This window comes from Esox lucius, chromosome 7 (genome assembly GCF_011004845.1).
Source record: "Esox lucius isolate fEsoLuc1 chromosome 7, fEsoLuc1.pri, whole genome shotgun sequence".
Taxonomy (NCBI): Eukaryota; Metazoa; Chordata; class Actinopteri; order Esociformes; family Esocidae; genus Esox; species Esox lucius.
This window is the reverse complement of record NC_047575.1, coordinates 1,231,104-1,254,564: the sequence shown is the minus strand read 5'-3', so window position 1 is coordinate 1,254,564 and position 23,461 is coordinate 1,231,104. Positions and strand designations below refer to the sequence as shown.

General features: G+C 42.1%; 1 protein-coding gene across 5 annotated transcripts in view; it reads left to right on the top strand.

Annotated features, from left to right (window-relative positions):
• The window catches only part of st6gal1 (ST6 beta-galactosamide alpha-2,6-sialyltranferase 1), a 177,040-nt gene that overhangs the window by 140,148 nt on the left and 13,431 nt on the right, over positions 1-23,461 (top strand). Inside the window, exon 9 of one of the 5 annotated variants that reach the window (XM_034293324.1) lies at positions 8,155-8,193. The exons of the other annotated variants lie outside the window; for them this stretch is intronic. Coding sequence (XP_034149215.1) covers positions 8,155-8,183 — 29 coding nt within the window. The 3' untranslated portion in view covers positions 8,184-8,193. Of the gene's footprint in view, positions 1-8,154; positions 8,194-23,461 lie in introns of those variants that run through there. 5 annotated transcript variants of the gene reach the window in all.

Sequence of the window (23,461 nt, the reverse complement as noted above, 5' to 3'; positions counted from 1 at the left end):
GCGGAGGCAGCAGTCTAAGCAGGGATGCCCAGACTTCCCTCTCCCCAGACACTTCCTCCAGCTCTTCCGGGGGGACACCGAGGCATTCCCAGGCCAGCCGGGAGACATAGTCCCTCCAGCGTGTCCTAGGTCTTCCCTGGGGTCTCACCTTCCCAGGAAGGCGTTCCGGAGGCATCCGAAACAGATGCGCAAGCCACCTCAGCTGACCCCTCTCGATGTGGAGGAGCAGCGGCTCTACTCTGAGCTCCTCCCGGGTGACAGAGCCTCTCACCCTATCTCTAAGGGATCGCCCAGCCACCCTGCGGAGAAAGCTCATTTTGGCCGCCTGTATCCGGGATCTTGTCCTTTCGGTCATTACCCAAAGCTCATGACCATAGGTGAGAGTAGGAACGTAGATTGACCGGTAAATCGAGAGCTTCGCCTTGCGGCTCAGCTCTTTCTTCACCACGACAGACCGATTCATCGACCGCATTACTGCAGAAGCTGCACCGATCCGTCTGTCAATCTCCCGTTCCATCCTTCCCTCACTCGTGAACAGGACCCCTAGATACTTAAACTCCTCCACTTGAGGCAGGCACTCTCCACCAACCTGAAGTGGGCAAGCCACCCTTTTCCGACTGAGGACCATGGCCTCGGATTTGGAGGTACTGATTTTCATCCCCACCGCTTCACACTCGGCTGCAAACCGTCCAAGTGCATGCTGAAGGTCCTGGCTTGAAGGGGCCAACACTACAACATCATCCACAAAGAGCAGAGACGAAATCGTGTGGTCCCCAAACCTGACACCCTCGGGCCCCTGGCTGCGCCTAGAAATTCTGTCCATAAAAATTCCGAACAGAACCGGTGACAAAGGGCAGCCCTGCCGGAGTCCAACATGCACAGGGAACAAGTCTGACTTACTTCCGGCAATGCGGACCAAGCTCCTGCTTCGGTCGTACAGGGACCTGACAGCCCTTAGCAAAGGACCCAGGACCCCATATTCCCGAAGCACCCTCCACAGGATGCCGCGAGGGACACAGTCGAATGCCTTCTCCAAATCCACAAAACACATGTGGATTGGTTGGGCAAACTCCCATGAACCCTCCATCACCCTGTAGAGGGTATAGAGCTGGTCCAGTGTTCCACGGCCTGGACGAAAACCACACTGTTCCTCCTGAATCCGAGGTTCTACTATCGGCCGTATTCTCCTCTCCAGAACCCTGGCATAGACTTTCCCGGGGAGGCTGAGAAGTGTGATCCCCCTATAGTTGGAACACACCCTCCGGTCCCCCTTCTTAAAAAGAGGGACCACCTCCCCGGTCTGCCGTCCCAGAGGCACTGTCCCCGACTGCCACGCGATGTTGATTTAAATGTATTTTGAAAAAAACGGTCTTTTATGTAAGTATTGTGATCATATGAAGCCAAGTTATTAGTTGTTTGGCTCCTATTTAAATCATAATCATTACAGAAATCACCCAAATGGCCCTGAGCCAAAGTTTACATACCCTTGAATGTTTGGCCTTGTTACAGACACACAAGGTGACACATACAGGTGAGAATGGCAATTAAAGGTGAATTTCCCACAACTGTGGCTTTTTAAATTGCAATTAATGTCTGTGTATAAATAGCCAATGAGTTTGTTAGCTCTCACATGGATGTATTGAGCAGGCTAGATACTGAGCCATAGGGAGCAGAAAATAACTGTTAAAAAACCTTTGTAAAAAGGTAATGGATAAAGATGAAAAAGGATATAAAAATATATCCAAAACCTTGCAAATGCCAGTCAGTACTGTTCAAGCACTTGAAAACTGCCAGAAGAATTGTTTGGGATACAAAGAAAGCCCACAGGTAACCTCTGGATAAATACATGCTGCTCTGGAAAAAGACTGTGGTTGTTTTAAGGAGCACAGTACGACTTGAACAAAAATGAGCTGCATGGTCGAGTTGCCAAACAGAAGCATTTACTGCGCCAATGCCACAAAATAGGCCGGTTACAATATGCCCGACAACATATTGACTCGCTTCACAGCTTCTGGCACACTATAATTTGGAGTGATGAGACCAAAATAGAGCTTTATGGTCACCACCATAAGTGCTATGTTTGGAGAGGGGACTTGAAGACCTATAGTGAACAGAATACCGTCCCCACTATGAAGCATGGTGGTGGCTCACTGATGTTTTGGTGGGGTGTGAGCTCTAAAGGCACAGGGAATCTTGTGAAAAGTGATGGCAAGATGAATGCAGCATTTTATCAGAAAATACTGGCATACAATGTGCATTCTTCTGCATGAAAGCTGCACATGGGACTCTCTTGGACTTTCCAGCACAACAATGACCCTAAGCACAAGGCCAAGTTGTACCTCCAGTGGTTACTGCTGAAAAAGGTAGTTCTGGAGAGGACATTACAATCTTCTGACCGTGAGATCTCAAACGTGCAGTTCAACCAAAGACTTTGTATGACCTGTAGGCATTTTGCCAAGACCAATGGGCAGCTATACCACCTGCAAGAATTCGGGGCCTCATAGACAACAGACTAAAGGGGGCAAGACTAAAGGGGGCAATATGCTGTATTAAGGACTATGGGTATGCAGATGTTTGAACAGGGCTCAGTAAATAAAAATCTTTGTTGCCATGTTTTTTTAATGATTGTGGCCATTTCTGTTATAATCTCCAGTTAAATATGAATGCCATAAGAAATATAAGATGTGTTTTGCCTGCTCAGTTATGTTTTCTTACAAATAGTACATTATATTACCAATTATCCAAGGGTTTGCAAACTTTTGAGCACAACTGTATGAAACTTAAAAAAGGCTTATTAGCTTAAAACCTTAATACACAACATATTTTAAATAGCATAGTGGTTAGAGATACGGCCTGCAATGGGGCGACAGGTTTTTCAATCTTTGCCTCCGACAGAACAAAGTATGCATGAGGTTTGTTCAGGATAGACAAGTTTCAGTAGCTACATTATAGTAAGCCTAAAATAAAACTTTATGATTCTTTGGCAACTATTTCTGGTGAATTTTGTGAAGTATGCATCCGTGTATACTTTTTGGGGTAATATAGACCACAACCTTGCCACGCTTCTCTCATCTTTTCACTAGATGAAAAAGTCAGTTATCTTCACCTGTAGTTATTAGTAGTTAATGTAGGATATATTCTGTGATGTTGGTGATTTATGACTCTGGGGGGCGGGGCTTCCAGTTTGATTTGACAGGTGGGCGGGACATCCGGTTTGGTAGGTGGGACATCCGGTGTGACGTATGGACCTCCTTTATGACGTGTGTTATGGCAGGACTTCCAGAATGACGTATGAATGTCCGGTGACTTTGTAATTCATGATTGAATTGTTGTGTGCGTGCTTGATGTTTTACAACGATTGATAAACACTGCAGATGTGTTATAACAGGTGCAAGATGTTGGATCCTTAACAAATGGATCTTAGGGTTCCGAAATTTTTAATTCCCAGGCAATGAATAGGCGTTATATCAGCGGTTTTATGTTTGATGTTTAACAAAAGGGCGCCAGGGATCAACAATGCTAAACCCCCCGGCATTTTTATGTCTTACAACCGGTGGGTGTTAACCTTTCATGTTTTACAATGCGTGTGTAGCATGGAGTTTACCACAAGCACAGAATTCATGTGTGAAATCTTGCTTTTTTGTGAAAGATATAAAGTGTCAGGACTTATGATTTTGGAGAGTTTCTGCCCATTTTTTTATTTTAACATGAGATGGACCTTAAGATCAGACTTGCTGTCAGGGAAATTTCTTACACTGATGTATTCTTACTGATTAAAGGACTGAGTCCCCATGTTTAGATAAGTAAAGGAATGTAGGTAGAGTGGGGTCTGGTGTTTGTCTCGGGGAGACATCCTTGAACAGCATCCCTTGACCGGCACTAGTGGATTAGTTACTCTTGAACTAGTTAATCTGTATAACACTTTTAGGGTCTATCCTTGGTGTCCAGACATTATGGCTCCTAAAAGGTTGAAAAGGTTTACTATGTGAATGTGTTTTATTGACACACATCTTACCACACCCCTTTTTCCTCCTTTAAATGAGGATGCTTGTTCTTTGTTACTTTAGAGATTATTCATTGTTACTTTGTAACCTGTGTATTCTCTCCTTGCAAGAATAAACTGTTTATTGTGCATTTGAGTTTTCCTCTGTCTTACCTACCATTTTCGTAAATCGTTTGGACTTTAGAAATTGCCATCACACTTGCCCATTGTTAAGGTCCCTAAATAACCAACAGTACAAACTGTAGTATATGCAGGTTTATGAACATCTCGTGTTTCACACAAGGTTTGTAATACACCAAATCACTACGGGGAACACACATTGCATGAGCAATGCTATTATTCTGAAGGGACAAACAATGCCTGAGCTGAACAGACATTGACTAGGTTGATTGTATCTTGGTTGGGTTTAAAATATTGTTAAAAATAAAAATTATGATTTTGGTGTATGTATGAGCAATGATGATTTGTGAAATCAAATTGGGGCTTTTAAGTCAGCATTAACTTTTGAGTTGCATTATATGGCAAAACATTACAAAGTTACCTGGAAGGTTGATTTTAAATTTGCATGAACAATGGTGATTCGTTGACAGGTCAAGATATGTTATTTCAGGTAAACAAAACCTTTGTGAATGCCTCTTATTAAAACATACGAGCATTAACGCGTAATTGTTTTCTGGTAGAAGTTTTTTTAACAAGTAACGATGTTGACAAACTAGTATTTGTGAGTTTGTGAATACTTGTCTGTGTGTGTGTATGTGTTGCTGGGGCTTCTGGTTAAGATCTGTTGCATTCTTGTAATGACTTTTTATTGCTGTATTATGGACAACCAGGTTATTGTAAGATTTTTATTTTTCCCCTTGAAGATTTCAGTGGGTTTTTCAATTGAATGTTTCACATTATAGGTCACATTAAAAGTGGAAAAAGTTCTGAAATGATTTATCTTTGTCATTCTTTTACTTCACAAAAACCTGGCATTTTAACAGGGGTGTGTATACGTTTTATATCCACTGTATAGTAAGTGGATGAGTTTGGTCTTTAATAGATACAATAACAATTATGTGATGTCACGGCTGAGCCGAGATAAACTAACGAGAACGGCATTTCTACCGGACAGGAAGTACTCAATATATTTTGAATGTCAAACGTCAAAAACTATCTGAACTAACTAGTGAAGCTTTATCCACAATTTTGATCATTGTAACTGGTATAGTTCTAATGTGAAGACGATGACATATAACCAATGACAAAGTTAAGAGGCATAACATGTTGGAGCACCCCGGCCTCAATTCCAAGTACGCGAAAAACGTACTTGTGTCCTTGAGAAGAACATTCTTGCCAAGTGTCTTTGCAAGAATGTCTTGCAAGATCACGAGGACAGAGAAACGTGCCTATCTGGATTGAGAGATGCTTGTGTGCTTGGCCATAGCGCAATATCCTGGGCTCAGATCATTTAAGCAGCAACATGAAAACAAAACGCGGGCATTATCAGCATAACATTTTCCACACTTTGGTTGTATTATGTTTGTCTACTAAATTTTTGTTTAATGTAGGCTTCTACTTCATGAAGTTGAAGACAAACCCATAACGAGTGTTTGTCATTTCACTAATTTCATTGGCTGTGTAAATGCTTTTTAACGTAAAGTGTTATGATGCTCCCGTGTGAATTACCTTGTCTGTACCTCTTATATTTAGAGCTATATTTGTGTACCTCATATCTATTTTGCCTATCTATTCAATCGGTTGCCTATTTTTTTGCTTAGGTTTTTCCCGCAGGTAAAAGATAGACAAGACACTCTAAAATGTGCAGTTCCATCACACAGCACAATGCCACAGATGTCGGAACTTATGCCGTCTCCAAAGGCGTTTCAGAGAATTTGGCAGTACATCGAACCAGCTTGGAATGGTTTGCTAGGAAATTGCTGACCGTCTACATACATAGCCATAAACTCCAAATTACAATGTTTGAAATTAATAGATTTTTGTTTAACTTCCTGAAAAAACTGTCATAGTCCACCAATCCAATGACAATACATTTTGTCAGAGGTACTAAAAAATAGGTTTTCCTGGAGCAAATGCAACCCCCTGCCGGTAACTAAATGCCTTTGTACACACTTTCAATTGGTACTTGGCAGTGGTTGAGGAGTACGCTGAGCGTGTCCAAGTTATCACGGCTGGTGAAACAGTCACTTCCCTTGACAAAGAGTGATGCAGGTAATATATGCAAAGATAAAGCACATCCCCAGCCCTATTAGACAGGAACGCATATTTACTGTTTCTCTTGTTCATTCTCACCTGAAAATTGTGTCTTTAATGTATCACATCCATGATCAGAATGCTCTCTATAACAGCTCTGTAGGGGTATGTGTTGCTACTCTGGCTAATTAAACAATCACCCAAGGAGAGATCGACTTGTGAAAATAGGGTGATATCGGGTAGTTGATAACCCCAACATGTGCTCCATCAATATTAGTTCCGTCTGGTTTAGTAACTTTTACATGTAGTACAACAAAGTATTGGTTTAGGTCGACATAGTCTTCGCCATTTCCTGCAATAAAAAACTGCAGAGGGGCTGCGTCTGATATTGCTGATAGGTATTTCAATGTATGAATGTTTCTTAATAGATGTCTGTGAAAGGACTGTGAATAAATCCAACTCTGTTTTCATACATTCACCAGACATATGGTGTAGGAGTGCCATCTTCCTCATCTCATCTTCATACGCCTATCCGATATCGGGTCACAGGGCAGCAGCTCCAGCAGGGGACCCCAAACTTCCCTTTCCCAAGCCACATTTGCCAGGTCTGACTGGGGGATCCCGAGGCTTTCCCAGGCCAGTGTCAAAATATAATCTCTCCACCTAGTCCTGGGCCTACCCCAAGGTCTCCTCCCAGCTGGGACGTGCCTGGAAACACCTCCCTAGGAAGACGTCCTGGGGGCATCCTTACCAGATGCCCAAACCACCTCAACTGGCTCCTTTCGATGCAAAGGAGTAGCTGCTCTACTCAGAGTTCTCACGGATGGCTGAGATTCTTACCCTATCCCTAAGGGAGTAGCCAGCCACCCTTCTGAGAAAACCCATTTCAGCCGCTTGTACTCGCAATCTTGTTCTTTCGGTCATGACCATAGGTGAAGGTAGGAAGGAAAATTGACCGGTATATCGAGAGCTTTGCTTTCCGGCTTAACTCTCTTTTCGTCACAACGGTGCGGTTAAACAAATGCAATACTGCCCCTGCTGCTCTGATTCTCCGGCCAATCTCCCGCTTCATTGTCCCCTCACTTGCGAACAAGACCCCAAGATACTTGAACTCCTTTACTTGGGGTAACGCCTCATTCCTTACCCGGAGGAGGCACTCCATCGGTTTCCTGCTGAGAGCCATGGCCTCAGATGTAGAGGTGCTAATTCTCATCCCAACCGCTTCGCACTCGGCTGCGAACCGGTCCAGTGAGAGCTGAAGGTCACAGACCGATGATGCCATCAGGACCACATCATCTGCAAAAAGCAGCGATGAGATCCCCAGCCCACCGAACTGCAACCCCTCCCCACCCCGACTACGCCTCGATATCCTGTCCACAAAAGTTACAAACAGGATTGGTGACAAAGTGCAGCCCTGACAGAGGCCAACCCCTACCTGGAACGAGTCTGACTTACCACCGAGAACCCGAACACAGCTCTCACTTTGGACGTACAGGGATTGGATAGCCCTCAGAAGGGACCTCCTCACCCCATACTCCCGCAGCACCTCCCACAGTATCTCCCGGGGGACCCGGTCATACGCCTTCTCCAGATCCACAAAACACATGTAGACTGGATGGGCATATTCCCAGCCCCCCTCCAGGATCCTTGCAAGAGTAAAGAGCTGGTCGGTTGTTCCGCGACCAGGACGGAATCTGCATTGTTCCTCTTCAATCTGAGGTTCGACTATCTGCCGAACCCTACTTTCCAGTACCTTTGAGTAGACTTTCCCAGGGAGGCTGAGAGTTTGATACCCCTGTAATTGGCACACACCCTCTGGTACCCCTTTTTGAACAGTGCCATCTACCTAAAATATGATATTCTTAATCAACCTTGCAATGTTCCCTTTGAGTGTCCTCCGAGCTGTATGTTTTCTTTTAACTCATTGTCTCATTCTTGTGTTTTTTACTCATTGGTAGGCTCCTTCTACCAGGTGGTCTCTTTCTAACACCTCAAGTCATAACCATCAATCCAGATCCATCCTGCTGTTTTGTTTGGCGTGCCATAACATTGCTGACAACCTCGCCAACTATATTCCTCGCTGCATCCTTCAGATGTGGTTTTGCTATTGAGAACCCACGCTTCAACAAAGGTATTGCCATCCGGAAAAGCCCTCAGAAAAAGCCCCCTAGACCAGCCCCATACATTACAGCACTACCATGATACCCTGGTAAACTGTTACCAGCCTGTGTTGTGTAGTATTGAACATACCTTTGAGGATCATTGTAGAGTTTCTGAGGCTGCATCTTATAGTCTAAAAGATTGTTTGATGGGTCTGAAGTGTAATTTTGCAATCACCTTTCCCATTACCAATGAAACCAGCTGAATCTGATCAGATTTTACTTCAATACAGATCTCATCAAACTGACTCACTAAGAGGTACATAGTGTAGCTTGTCGTACGTCACTGTGACAACTTTGGTTGTTGTTTATTTTTTGTGTGCAATTTGTACAGTTCTCAACAGTGTGACATGACTGTCATCAACTCGTTGATAATCAATTACAAACCCGATTCCAAAAAAGGTGGGACAATGTACAAATTGTGAGTAAAAAAGGAATGGAATAATTTACAAATCTCAAACTTATATTTAATTCACAATATAATATAGATAACATATCGAATGTTGAAAGTGAGACATTTTGTAATGTCATGCCAAATATTGGCTCATTTTGGATTTCATTAGAGCTACACATTCCAAAAGAGTTGGGACAGGTAGCAATAAGAGGCTGGAAAAGTTAAATGTACAGATAAGGAACATCTGGAGGACTTTTTGCAACTTATTATGTCAATTGGCAACATGATTGGGTATAAAAAGAGCCACTCAGAGTGGCAGTGTCTCTCAGAAGTCAAGATGGGCAGAGGATCACCAATTCCCCCAATGCTCCGGCGAAAAATAGTGGAGCAATATCAGAAAGGAGTTTCTCAGAGAAAACTTGCAAAGAGTTTGAAGTTATCATCATCTACAGTGCATAATATCATCCAAAGATTCAGAGAATCTGGAACAATCTTTGTGCATAAGGGTCAAGGCCGGAAAACCATACTGGATGCCCGTGATCTTCGGGCCCTCAGACGGCACTGCATCACATACAGGAATGATACAGTAATGGAAATCACAACATGGGCTCAGGAATACTTCCAGAAAACATTGTCGAGGACCATTTTTGAGGATCTCCCCGGTTTTCTCCAAGTACACTGTTTTCAAACCCTCTCTACCCAAATAAGCACCAAGGTTTGCCGGGTCTAGTAAATACTTCTCATAACCTGTTCAGACATCGTAGAGCATTGGGTCAATAATGAGAAATAATACATGTTTAACATCGTTTTATTTGTGTCTTTGGAATTACCAGTCATCCAAGAATTTCTGAAAAGATACACAAACATTCAGGTTTCTGCTGATTAGAAAATCTGTTAACATTTTCGAAATACAACATACATCTACAGCTTCATTATTCAACAATTTTTTCACACAAACATCTGTTACATACGTAAACACACAACAGGTGCCCAATTTTAAAGTCTTTGTTGTCAGCATTTAACCTTTGGTTATTACAACCTTTAAATCCACTCCTTATAGCTTTGTGCATCAACTATTTAATCGCTAAAGCCACATAGGATTTGTTTGGATTCATGTAAACACGGCAGCTGAAGTTAACCATCTTTAAACAGCCATCTCTTTGCTTTTATTGCACCAAGACGCTACTACATCGCATACAGCTTACTCATGAAATGTATCCATGTATTCATCCCTATTCTCACTCAGTCTCTGTGTGATGTTTGGCTCCTACTTGAGCTCATGCAGAAAGTTCTCGACTGCCACGTGAACATTGGTCTGCGGTGCATGAAACCCTGATGCATTCAAAGCCTTGGCCAACACGTTTCAGTCACAGTGTTAAAACTGTCTCCACGATATCATCATAATGGGTCTCAAAAAAAGAATCAGGCGGGACGAGAGGTCCTAGCTGATCACCAAACCGGTCAAGCCAGTGGTAGTTTCTTGTTTGGTATACAGGTGGAATCGAGCTGTTGGTCTGGGGTACCGTAGAAGGGTTCAGCGTTGTCATCCAAGGGTTCTTCAAACTCAAGTTGGTTGTATTCTTGAGACATGTTTCATAAATTCTGCCAACTGCTTGATAGTCACAGGCGGTTTGTCTGTTTTTATGCTTTGTTGAGGACTGTTTTAACTTAAGGAGGGACTTCAGGGTCTTACGCCAGTCACAGTCACAGTCTAACCTGCTGACATTTTCCGGAAATAGCTCCAATCTAACAGAGTCATACTGCTTCATTCCTTTGACAACTTTAAACAGTAAATCTACCGTATTGTGTGCCCTATTTTGGGTCCAAATAAAACACTTTTTGAAAGGTGCTCCATAAACTGGCATAAAAAAACATTTGATCAGTCACACCAACTCTTGGCCTTCTGGTAATTCATAAAATGCAACCTCCGGTATCTCTGGGTTGAAAATGTATCCACCGATCTGTCCGTTGTCCAACTTCCACTCCCGTGCCAACATATCCCGGTGTAGTTGATGTATTCTGGTTAAACTCTGCATCGGTTTCTTTGGGGCTGGGATGTTGATTGTGTCTCTGCTGTCCATTTGTAATCTCTTGCAGACTCGCTTAGCAGCGGTTAAGCTGTTAGCTTTCAACAGTGTTTCACCCAAAACGTTGATCACTGCGCAATCTGCCATGGTTTGTTATGTGTAGGTAAGTTTACTCAGGCAAGACTGAATGACCATCACTGAGGTCTGCGTGGTTTAAATACACAGACCATGCCAATCATCCCATAGGCACAGTGAGAACCACTCTTTCCTGATTTTTTGCATTGCATTGTGGGATCGTTGACATGCTGTACGCTGCCTGCTGTTACCTACCTGGCTACCTGCCAAACTTGAATTTACTCTATATAAACTAATTGGTCAAACTCTACTTTAGGAGTTTACCAACGCCGTATTTTTCATAACTTTACTACACCGGGACTCTTTTTGGACATAATTAACATAAGTACTCACCCCTGAACACCAGACGCTAAGTATCATTTCTCAGTATCAATGCCTTATCACTGTAATTGTTGTAGCTATAACACGGAGGAAAACTATCGTCTTCAGGTAAAAATAGCAGAGTTAGAGGCTCGGCTTCTGACGCAAATGTCAGGCAAGGATTAAATTAGTGTAGAAATAGAAAAAACTGCGTCTGTGCCACCAGGAAGAAACGATAGTCTTGTTAGCCCCCTGGCACAGTTCCTTCAGCCGGGCAAGAACTTTTTCTTGGTCGCTGGAAAGAAATGCCGTCGACCAGTTAAACCTGAGTCGATGCTAAATCCAACTGAGACTTTCAACAGGTTTTCCCCACTGGAGTTGGAGTCAAGGCCCGAGCAGTCTTCGGAGGGGAATGATCGACAGGCATGTTCTACCGGTGGCCGGAAAATCTTAGTCATCGGTGATTCCATTACCCGTAATATTAGACTAAAGAATCAGCCGGCGATTGTACACTGTTTACCGGGGGTCAGAGCCACCGACGTAGCCGCAAATCTGGGGCTGGTGCTAGCGAAGTCTAAAACTGGCAAGTATAGAGTGTACAGACATATTATTATTCACGTTGGCACCAACAACGTTAGGATGAAACAGTCAGAGGTTACAAAGCTGAACATGTAAACTAGCCAGAAAGATGTGTTGGCATCGAGTAATTGTCTCTGGCCCCCTCCCAGCTAGGGGTAGTGACGAGCTCTACAGCAGACTTGCGCAACTCAATCGCTGGCTGAAAACAGAGTTCTGCCCGTCGCAGGAGTTAGAGTTTGTAGATAACTGGCCCTCTTTTGGGACTCTCCAAGTCTGGATAGACAGTACACTACAATTTCGAAAATCACTCGCATCTACTTGATCAGCTTATTTCTCCAACCTGTTTGAGGTGAACAAAAACAATCCAAAATGTCTCTTCGATACAGTTGCAAAGTTAACAAAAAAGCAAAGCTCAACTAGTGAAGTGGGTCTTCACTTTAGTTGTAATGAATACATGAACTACTTTGATGAAAAGATCACCATTAGAAAACAAATAACTGACTTTTCCTTAAATGGTTATGGTCTCTAAAATCTCAGTTCTCCTGAGAATGTCGTGAACCTCCCTGACCAGGTGTCAATGGGGACACTTGAATTTTTTGATACCGTATTGCTCGACACATTCACAAAATTTGTAATGGGTTCTAAACCCACAAACTCTCAGCTAGACCCGATTCCAACAAAATGACTTAAGGAGCTGTTTCCTGTGCTAGGTCAACCAAACTCACTAAAAATAGCAGAAATTAAGCCTCTTCTAAAAACATCTAATCTGCATCCAGACATATCAAACAATCATAGGCCAATGTCAAACCTCCCGTTCCTCTCAAAACTCTTTGAAAAATGTGTTTCCCGACAACCGAATGCCTTCCTGAAGACAAATAAAATGTATGAAATGCTCCAGTCCAGTTTCAGACCCTATCATAGTACTGAGACTGCACTCGTGAAGGTAACAAATAACCTTCTAATGGCCTCAGACGAAGTTTCGGCATCTGTCCTGTTGGTTCTTGTTCTTAGTGCTGCTTTTGACACTATTGATCACTCCCTTCTCTTAGAGAGAGTGGAAACCCATATTGGGCTACGTGGACATGTTCTAGCCTGGTTTAAATCTTATTTATCTGAAAGATATCAGTTTGTTAGTGTGGATGGCACATCCTCTGACAAGTCAAAGGTATGCTTTGGTGTTCCTCAAGGCTCAGTTCTGGGCCCATTATTGTTCTCACTATATATGCTGGCTCTGGGCGATGTAATCCGAAATCACAATGTAAATTTTCACTGTTATGCCGATGACACACAGTTATATATTTCAAAGATGCATGGAGAAGCCTCAACATTTTATAATCTGGAAGCATGCGTTTCAGATATTAGGAAGTGGATGACAGAGAACTTCTTGCTCTTAAACTCAAGAAAAACAGAAATGCTTGTTTTAGGACCCAAGAAACAAAGTGCGTTGTTAGCAGATCTCACTGTGAACCTCGATGGGTGCATGGTCATATCCCAAAATATTGTAAGAAACCTCAGCGTTACCTTGACCCTGACCTCTCCTTTGATGAACATATAAAATATGTCTCAAGAGTTGCTTATTTCATCTTCGAAACATTGCAAAAATCGGATACTTTCTATCAAAAACTGATGCAGAAAAACGAATCCATGCTTTTGTTACTTCTAGATTAGATTACCGCAAAGATGACTGCAAATCAATAAATAAACTTCAATTAGTGCTGCAAATGGCTGCTAGAATCCTAAATAGAACAAAATAATTTGAACACATTACTCTTGTACTAGCGTCCTTACACTGGATGCCTGTTAGGGTTAGGGCTGATTTTAAGATTTATTGTTAACCTATAAATCAATACATGAACTTGCTCCTACTTACCTTGCTGAAATGATCCAGCCATACATACCTACACGTAACCTACGATCGCAAGATGCAGGACTTTTAATTGTACATAGAATTTCTAAACAAACAGCCGGAGGCAGGGCCTCTCATAGAGCTCCACTACAGTGGAATGATCTGCCAATTAAGGTTAGAAATGCAAACTCAGTGCAAATTTTCAAGTGTCTACTAAAGACTCATCTCTACAGCATGGTCTATGATTAAGTATAGTGTGGCCCAGGGGCAAAAAGGTGACCAGAAAGGCTTGATACTGTCCACCCTTGCTGTCTTGCCAGGTGGGCTCTCATCACCACTTCAAGTGTCTACTGAAGACTCATCTCTACAGCACGGTTTATGATTACAGTGGGGAGAACAAGTATTTGATATACTGCTGATTTTGCAGGTTTTCCTACTTACAAAGCATGTAGAGGTCTGTAATTTTTATCATAGGTACACTTCAACTGTGAGGCTGGGATGGGATACAGGGCAGTAGGCAAGCAGCTTGGTGAGAAGGCAACAACTGTTGGTGCAATATTAGAAAATGGAAGAAGTTCAAGATGTCGGTCAATCTCCCTTGGTCTGGGGCTCCATGCAAGATCTCATCTCGTGAGGCATCAATGATCATGAGGAAGGTGGGGGTCAGCCCAGAACTACAAAGCAGGACCTGGTCAATGACCTGAAGAGCTGGGACCACAGTCTCAAAGAAAACCATTAGTAACACACTACGCCGTCATGAATTAAAATTCTGCCGCGCATGCAAGGTCCCCCTGCTCAAGCCAGCGCATGTTAAGGCCTGTCTGAAGTTTGCCAATGACCATCTGAATGATCCAGAGGAGGAATGGGAGAAGGTCAACTCGCCGTGTTTGAAAGAAGAAGAAGGATGAATACAACCCCAAGAACACCATCCCAACCGTGAATCATGGAGGTGGAAACGTCATTCTTTGGGGATGCTTTTCTGCAAAGGGGACAGGACAACTGCACCGTACTGAGGGGAGGATGGATGGGGCCATGTATTGCGAGATCTTGGCCAACAACCTCCTTCCCTCAGTAAGAGCACTGAAGATGGGTCGTGGCAGGGTCTTCCAGCATGACAATGACCTGAAATACACAGCCAGGGCAACTAAGGAGTGGCTCCGCAACTAAGGAGTGGCTCCAAAGAAAATCTTTGGAGTGAGCTGAAAGTCCATACTGCCCAGTGACAGCCCAGTGTGTGCAAACCTGGTCAAGAACTATAGGAAATGTATGATCTCTGTAATTGCAAAAAAAGGTTTCCGTACCAAATATTAAGTTCTGCTTTTCTGATGTATCAAATACCTATGTCATGCAATAAAATGCAAATTAATTACTTAAAAATCATAATGTGATTTTCTGGATTTTTGTTTTAGATTCTATCACGCACAGTTGAAGAGTATCTATGATAAAAATTACAGACTTCTACATGCTTTGTAAGTGGGAAAACCTGCAAAATCGGCAGTGTATCAAATACTCTCCCCACTGTATGTGTAGCCTGGCCCAGGGGCGTGAAGGTGACTAGAAGGTTTGATACTGTCCACCCTTGCTGTCTTGCCAGGTGAGCTCTCATCCCCACTGGGATGCCCTCCCTCCAATGCCATTCATGGGCGGAGTCACTGGCTTGTTTTTGTCTCTCTGTGGTGCACTTGTGCAATTGGGCTGTAATCTGCTGCCACTACTTGGCCCTCATTCCAGGTGGTTGCGGTTGGTGGGTGTCGCTTTGGTTGATGTGGGAGGATTGATTTCCTGCCTGTTGGGCCCTGTCTGGGGCTTCCCCCGGGTAGGGCCACAGTGTTGCCAGACCCCCCCCGTCTCAGTTGAGATGGCAATTCCATTGATCGACACTCTTAAAGGAGTAAGAACAGAGACAATATTCTCTTGCACAATTAAATAGTTTATTTGCAAATAGAGAACGCGTCAAACACTTACAAACATAATCATCAGAGGAGTCTCTAACTTAATACATGAACAGTTCGTATTTATAGAGGAAAAAGGGTAAGTTGCTGCCCATCTGTCTTTCATCTGTCACATAGGTTTTACCCAAAGGGCGGGCTGTCACCCCACCTTATCCTTCCTGCCATAATGTTTACTGTTGTGTTTACTTAAAGGGGCCAACTGACATTACTTCCCCCCAAGGACCACATTCCTCAGAAACAAAGGACTTGCAACCTTCTTGGTCTAGGCAGGAGAACAGATGGTCAAATTACCTAGTGGTGCTCTGATATTATACAGACGTGTGTCACAATCAAAGTAAAGATTTACATACCAGCCAATGGAAAAACAGACAATTCTCAAATGTACCTTAGTTCAACATTTCCATAACACAGTCCCAAGATCTTACGCTGCTATATTATTGTGCTGGGGGAGTAGGGTCTGTTTTCCTTCCCCACTTAGTACTCCTTCTCCACTATAAATCGTTGTTGATATGAGGAATGCATTTTCTGAATTTTCCCAGTCTCCTCCCATTTTAAACTTTAGGAGGACATGAGGTCCTGGTCCACACCTGCGGAGTACCTGGTTTGGGGGGGCCCATTGCTGTCCCTGTCCAAAGTCCTCCTGGTTGTGTTGCAGAACAAAACGATACCTGATGATTTCAGCTGCCACGGTGCTGACACCTCCTCCCTCTCCCGTGTTGTCCCTGTCCTTGTCCATCTGGTCATGCTTCTGACCTGGTCTAAATTTAAATAGACTCTGGATTTAGCCCACATGCATTTATTAATTATTCAATTGGACTCTTAATATTTCACCCGGCACAGCCAGAAGAGGACTGGGTCACCCCTCTGAGCCTGGTTCCTCTCTAGGTTTCTTCCTAAATTTCGAGTTTTTCCTTGCCACTGAAATTCAACACTACTGTTGTTTGCTCCTTGGGTTTAAGGCCGGGTGTTTTTGTAAAAGCACTTTGTGGCAACTGCTGTTGTAAAAAGGGCTTAATAAATACATTTGATTGATTGATAAAACATGAATGGTTAACACCCAACGGTTGTAGGACATCTGTTGTAGCACTTGTCAGAACATAAAATGCCGGGGGTTATAGCATTGCTGAACCTGGCACCCTTTTGTTAAACACCAAACATCTTGCCGCTGATATAACACATTTATTGCCTGGGAATTTAACATTCCGGAATTCTTAGACCCATTTGTTAAACATCAAACATATCGCATCTGTTTTAACATTTGTCCGGGGTGTTTATAAAGCAGGATCTTGCCCACTTCCAATCTCCCTTTGTCATTGCTAAGGCAGGTACACCTATGTTTCCCTGTGCTTATTATATCCATTTCAAATTGTCTCTATTGTTGTTGCGTAAATCACTATCAGAGTTGGATAGTGCTCTAGTGGTTCAAGACTGAAACTGGCCCATCTACAGGATCCATTGAAGAATGATGGTTTAGCTGTTCCTAAACAAGAGTTTACATGGCTTGATATTGAATCAGACCTGGTATCCCCTATACCTTCATTCTAGTGTACTTATACTGTTCAATGACAATAACGTTGAATCTTTTCTAAATTCATCCAGGTTGTGGGTCAGTGTAGCTGTCCAGGGTAACTTTCTTTTACAAAATGCCCTTTAGGTTATGATGCTAACTAGGAAAATAGTGGGCTTAGACAACAATACATCCCCACTGACACCCCTGTACTATAATCCACATTTGCCCTCGGTCTAGATCGGCACTCTATCTGTGTGTGGTCTACTAAAGGGTTTAAGACACTAGACATTGTAGAAAACGGTGCAATCTTGACTTTTGATCAGTTACAAGATAGGCACAAAATTCCAGCCACCCATTTATATATAGGTGCTGGTCATAAAATTTTTATATCATCAGGAAGTTGATTTATTTCAGAAATTCCATTCAAAAAGTGAAACATGTATAATGTATATATTCATTCCACCAGACTGATATTTTCAAGTGTTTTTCTTTTAATTGTGATGATTATAACTGACAACTAATGAAAACCCCAAATTCAGTATCTCAGAAAATTTGAATACTACCTTAAGACCAATACAAAAAAAAATATTTTTAGAAATGTTGGCCAACTGAAAAGTATGAACATAAAAAGTATGAGCATGTACAGCACTCAATACTTAGTTGGGGCTCCTTTTGCCTGAATTACTGCAGCAATGCAGTGTGATAGGGAGTCGATCAGTCTGTGGCACTGCTCAGGTGTTATGAGAGCCCAGGTTGCTCTGATAGTGGCCTTCAGCTCTTCTGCATTGTTGGGTCTGGCGTATCGCATCTTCCTCTTCACAATACCCCATAGATTTTCTATAGGGTTAAGGTCAGGCGAGTTTGCTGGCCAATTAAGAACAGGGATACCATGGTCTTTAAACCAGGTACTGGTAGTTTTGGCACTGTGTGCAGGTGCCAATTCCTGTTGGAAAATGAAATCTGCATCTCCATAAAGTTGGTCAGCAGCAGGAAGCATGAAGTGCTCTAAAACTTTCTGGTAGACGGCTGCGTTGACCTTGTACCTCAGAAAACACAGTGGACCAACACCAGCAGATGACATGGCACCCCAAACCATCACTGACTGTGGAAACTTTACACTGGACTTCAAGCAACATGGATTCTGTGCCTCTCCTCTCTTCCTCCAGACTCTGGGACCTTGATTTCCAAAGGAAATGTAAAATGTACTTTCATCAGAGAACATAACTCAGCAGCAGTCCCGTCCTTTTTGTCTTTAGCCCAGACGAGACGCTTCTGACACTGTCTTGTTCAAGAGTGGCTTGACACAAGGAATGCAACAGCTGAAACCCATGTCTTGCATACGTCTGTGCATGGTGGTTCTTGAAGCACTGACTCCAGCTGCAGTCCACTCTTTGTGAATCTCCCCCACATTTTTGAATGGCTTTTGTTTCACAATCCTCTCCAGGGTGCGGTTATCTCTATTGCTTGTACACTTTTTTTCTACCACATCTTTCCTTCCTTCTCCTCTCTATTAATGTGCTTGGACACAGAGCTCTGTGAACAACCAGCCTATTTAGCTATGACCTTTTGTGTCTTGCCCTCCTTGTGCAAGGTGTCAATGGTCGTCTTTTGGATAGCTGTCAAGTCAGCAGTCTTCCCCATAATTGTGTAGCCTACAGAACTAGACTGAGAGACCATTTAAAGGCCTTTGCAGGTGTTTTGAGTTAATTAGCAGATTAGAGTGTGGCACCAGGTGTCTTCAATATTGACCCTTTTCACAATATTCTAATTTTCTGAGATACTGAATTTGGGGATTTCATTAGTTGTCAGTTATAATCATCAAATTTAAAAGAAATAAACACTTGAAATATATCAGTATGTGTGGAAGGAATTATTACATTATACAAGTTTCACTTTTTGAATGGAATTACTGAAATAAATTAACTTTTTGATGATATTCTAATTTTATGACCAGTACCTGTAGATACATTTTAGGTATAACTATGGTTTATCCACTTTCAGACAATCTCATCTTTAGAAGAAATATCCATTGTTAGTGAGGATAAAGAGTGGGATGATATGTGGCTCAACATATCCAGCTGTTTTATCACTAATAGATAGCAAGAACTATAATTTAAGATAAGTAATAGACCACACATTAGCCCTGTGAGATGCAATAAAATGAAAGTTTTATAATAAATGAAATATTACAGAAAGCACATACGTTCACTGTTTGCTAGAATGTGTATGTATGTGCAAAATCAAAGACTTGGTCAAACAGTTAACATTTCTCCATCATGCATTCAAGGTATAGATAACCTCTGAAAATATCCCCCCAAATCTATTAAAATTCCTGAAAATTCTCCTCTTCTGTGCTAGGATGCATTTTATTAAATTGGGTGTCAGAGGAACCCCAGAACGTAACTATGTGGATAATTAGTGTGCTAGAGTTCATGCCTCTCATAGCCCTCACCTTTTTATTTAAGAGAGGACCCTTTAAAGTTTTATAAAGTTTGGACCCCTTTTACAACTTACTTGGGACATGTTGGTTTATGGGCAATAACAGCAGGGCTCTGTGGTCTGGCGTGGAGACAGTAAATGTTATGTTTCCAATGTATTGTGTTTGTACATTCCTGTTTTATATTGTCATTACATTTTTCATCTGCCAAATCTGTCATGACCAGTAAACCTGTCGATGTTAATAATATTTTTTTTAAAAGCCTCTCTTTAGCTGTGGTGCCAGTTCGAAAGTAGGTCATTACCTTGTTTGCCTTGTCCTCCTTCCATGACCTTTCCTATATTGCATTGTTTGGTTGTCAGAATTCTGAACTCACAAATGGAAAACTATTTGGAGAATATTTACCTGTTTTTCTTCCCCTTTTTCCGACTTATCGTGGAGGTTTTGTTGTGTGCACCCTAGTGGTTTAGTTGCTCAATTAAGTGTTGCGGTTTCACAAATATGCTTGAGTCGAATAGCCAGTTAGCTTCTTCAATATAGCTAGTAACTGAAAAAAATGTTGATTGATGTTTGTGTGATGAAAAATGAAAGGAGAGTAAGTAATCTTGACTGAGCATATGGTCAAAAACCACTGGCATATCGGAAAACCAGTCCCAGAGCTTGAGGATCTGCCATACACCAGCATGTGCAGGAAACATATCTGTAAAAAGGTTATGTGTACGTATTGTTGGGATCATAATAAAATCCACACATCAATTGGTATGATCCTAAAAAACAAAACATGCAACATAAGCGTGAAATTAAGCCTTTGAAAGTACATACACTCTGTTATGATGACGGACACATTTTTTGCTTGTAAGTATCTAGTTTTACAACATCAAAGTACAACATCACGATCTGGAGTTTTGGTAGTCTCATCTCATCCTCACAAAAAACTTTACCAAAACTTTCCAGAGAACACGTAATCAGCACAGAATTACACCAAGGATATCAATTAATGCCACCAGTTTTGATGCAAATGAATGTGACATTCGGTGCACTGGAAAGGCAACAGCAAGACAACCCCCAAAAAGGGAATGGTTTTGCAGGTGGTGGCCACAGACAATTGCTCTCTCCTTATTCTCGCTGATTCTTTTCTAGTTTTGCATTTTGCTAGGTGACTACTGGTAGCATGAGGCAGTACCTGTAGCCCATTCAGGTAGCACTGCTCCTCCAGAATGGCACATCCATATGTACCGTTGCAAGAAGGTTTGCTGTGTCACCCACTACAGTCTCAAGAGCATGTAGGAGATAACAGGAGACAGGCCATTACATGAGGAGAGCTGGACTGGGCTGTAGAAGGAGATCAACCCAGCTGCAGGGCCGGTATCTGCTCCTTTGTGTGAGGAGGAACAGAAGGACTGCCAAAGCCCTAGAAAATTACCTCGAGTGGGCTACTGGTGTGCATGTTTCTGACCAAACTGTCAGATACAGACTCCATGAGGATGGCATGAGGGCCTGACGTCCTCTAGTGGGATGCATGCTCACAGCCCAGCACTGTGCAGCTCAATTGGCCTTTGCCAAAAAACACCAAATTGGCATGTCCACCATTGGCGCCACATTCTATTCACAGATGAGAGCAGGTTCATACTGAGCAAACGTGAGAGACATGAAAGAGTCTGGAGAGTCTGTGGTGAACGTTATGCTGCCTACAACATCATCCAGCATGACCGGTTTGCAGGTGGGTCAGTGATGGTCTGGGGAAGCATTTCCTTGGAGGGTTGCACAGGCCTCAATGTGGTAGCCAATAGTAACCTGACTGCTGTTAGGTAACGGGTTGAAATCCTCAGACCCATAATCAGACCTTACGCTGATGCAGTGGGTCCTGCGTTCCTCCTGGTACGGGACAATGCCTGTGATTTCAATTATTTACTTAGATTTTTGGTTTGAATCCAGCCCTCAGTCGGTTGATGATTTTGGTTTCCAGTGACCATTCATTCATCAATTCATTCATTCAATAATCAATATGTGTCAAAAAACAGCTGTAGACTTTTATATCGAACATGAAATCAGGAATCCAGTACAGAATCTTTGGCTTTCAACTTTGTCCCTTGTGTTGAGATTACTCGAGATTCTGAATATTTTAATGATAGTGTACCATAGATTATGAGATCCCCAAACTCTTTGCAATTTTACATTTTGATTCTTGAATTGTGGCACTTTTTGCCTGCAAAGTCTTTCACAGTGTGATGAACCCTTCCCCATCCTCACTTCTGACAGGTCCATCCTCTCTTGAATTAGCTTTTAATACCCAACCATGTTACTGACCTGTTGCCAATTGATCTAATTAGTTATGTTATTCCACAAGGTTTAGTTTTTTTGACATTACACAACATTTCCATTATTTTGGTACCTCTGTCCCAGCTTTTTTGAAACATGTTGCTGGCATCAAATTGAAAGTGAGCTTGGATTTTCCAAATAACAATAAAACTTTGCAGTTTAAACCTTTTGATATGTTGTCTTGATACTAATGGTTCGCACATCACTGCATTCTGTTTTTCTTTACCTTTTACACAGCGTTCCAACTTCCAACTGGTTGGAACCAACCACAGCGTTCCAACTGGTTGCAATTTCACGCTTTCCTTTCATGTTTTACGTATAACTTTCTTTTATGAGCATACCAAATTATGAATGTGTTTTTTTACGATCCTAAAAATAAGAATGCCTAACCTTTTGGCATATACAGTTGTGCTCAAAAGTTTGCATACCCTTGGAGAATTGGTAATACATGTACAATTTGTAAAAAAACATGAGTGAGGAGGCAAAACAAACGTCTTTTCTTTCTTATGGGATTCACATTAAACTGTAGGTCATAACGGAATGGCACAATCATAAAACAAACATGACAACAAATATTTTTTACTGACCCCTGTTCAAGAGTCTGCATACCCTTAGTTCTTAATATTGTGTATTGTCCCCTTTAGCATCAATGCCAGCGAGCAGTATTTTGCAAAAAGCTCTATTTTGGTCTCGTCACTCCAAATTACATTGTGCCAGAAGCTATGAGGTGTGTCAAGGTGTTTTAGGGCATAGTGTAACCAGGCTCTTTGGCACAGTAAAGGCTTCTTTCTGGCAGCTCAACCATGCAGCTCATTTTTGTTCAAGTATTGTTGTATTGTGCTCCTTGAAACAACCACACAGTCTTTTTCCAGAGCAGCCTGTACTTCTCCTGAGGTTACCTGTGGGTTTTTCTTTGTATCCCAAACAATTCTTCTGACAGTTTTGGCTGAAATCTTGCTTGGTCTACCTGAACTTGGCTTGATATCAAGAGATCCCCGAATTCTCCACTTCTTAATAAGTGATTGAACAGTACTGACTGGCTTTTGCAAGGCTTTGGATATCTTTTCATATCCTTTTCCATCTTTATAAAGTTCCATTACCTTGTTACGCAGGTCTTTTGACAGTTCTTTTCTGCTCCCCATGGCTCATTATCTTGTCTGCTCAGTGCATCCACATGAGAGTTAACAAACTAATGGACTATTTATACACAGACACTAATTACAATTTAAAAAGCCACAGGTGTAGGAAATTCAGCTTTAATTGCCATTTTCACCTGTGTGTCACTGTGTGTCTGTAACAAAGCAAAACATTCAAGGGCATGTAAACTTTTAATCAGGGCCATTTGGGTGATTTCTGTTATCATTATGATTTAAAAAGGAGCCAAATGGCTTCATATGATCACTATCCTTAAATAAAATACATGTTTTTTACATGATCAATCATATTTTCAAAATCAATGCCAACATTTCACAATGTATGCCAGGGTATGCATATTTATGAGCACAACTGTATTTAAACTCCATAGAGTCAGAACTTAAACTGCTCATACCAGTGAATCATGGATATGAATTACATGGGATAGCATTTAAGCATTCCATAACTTTGTA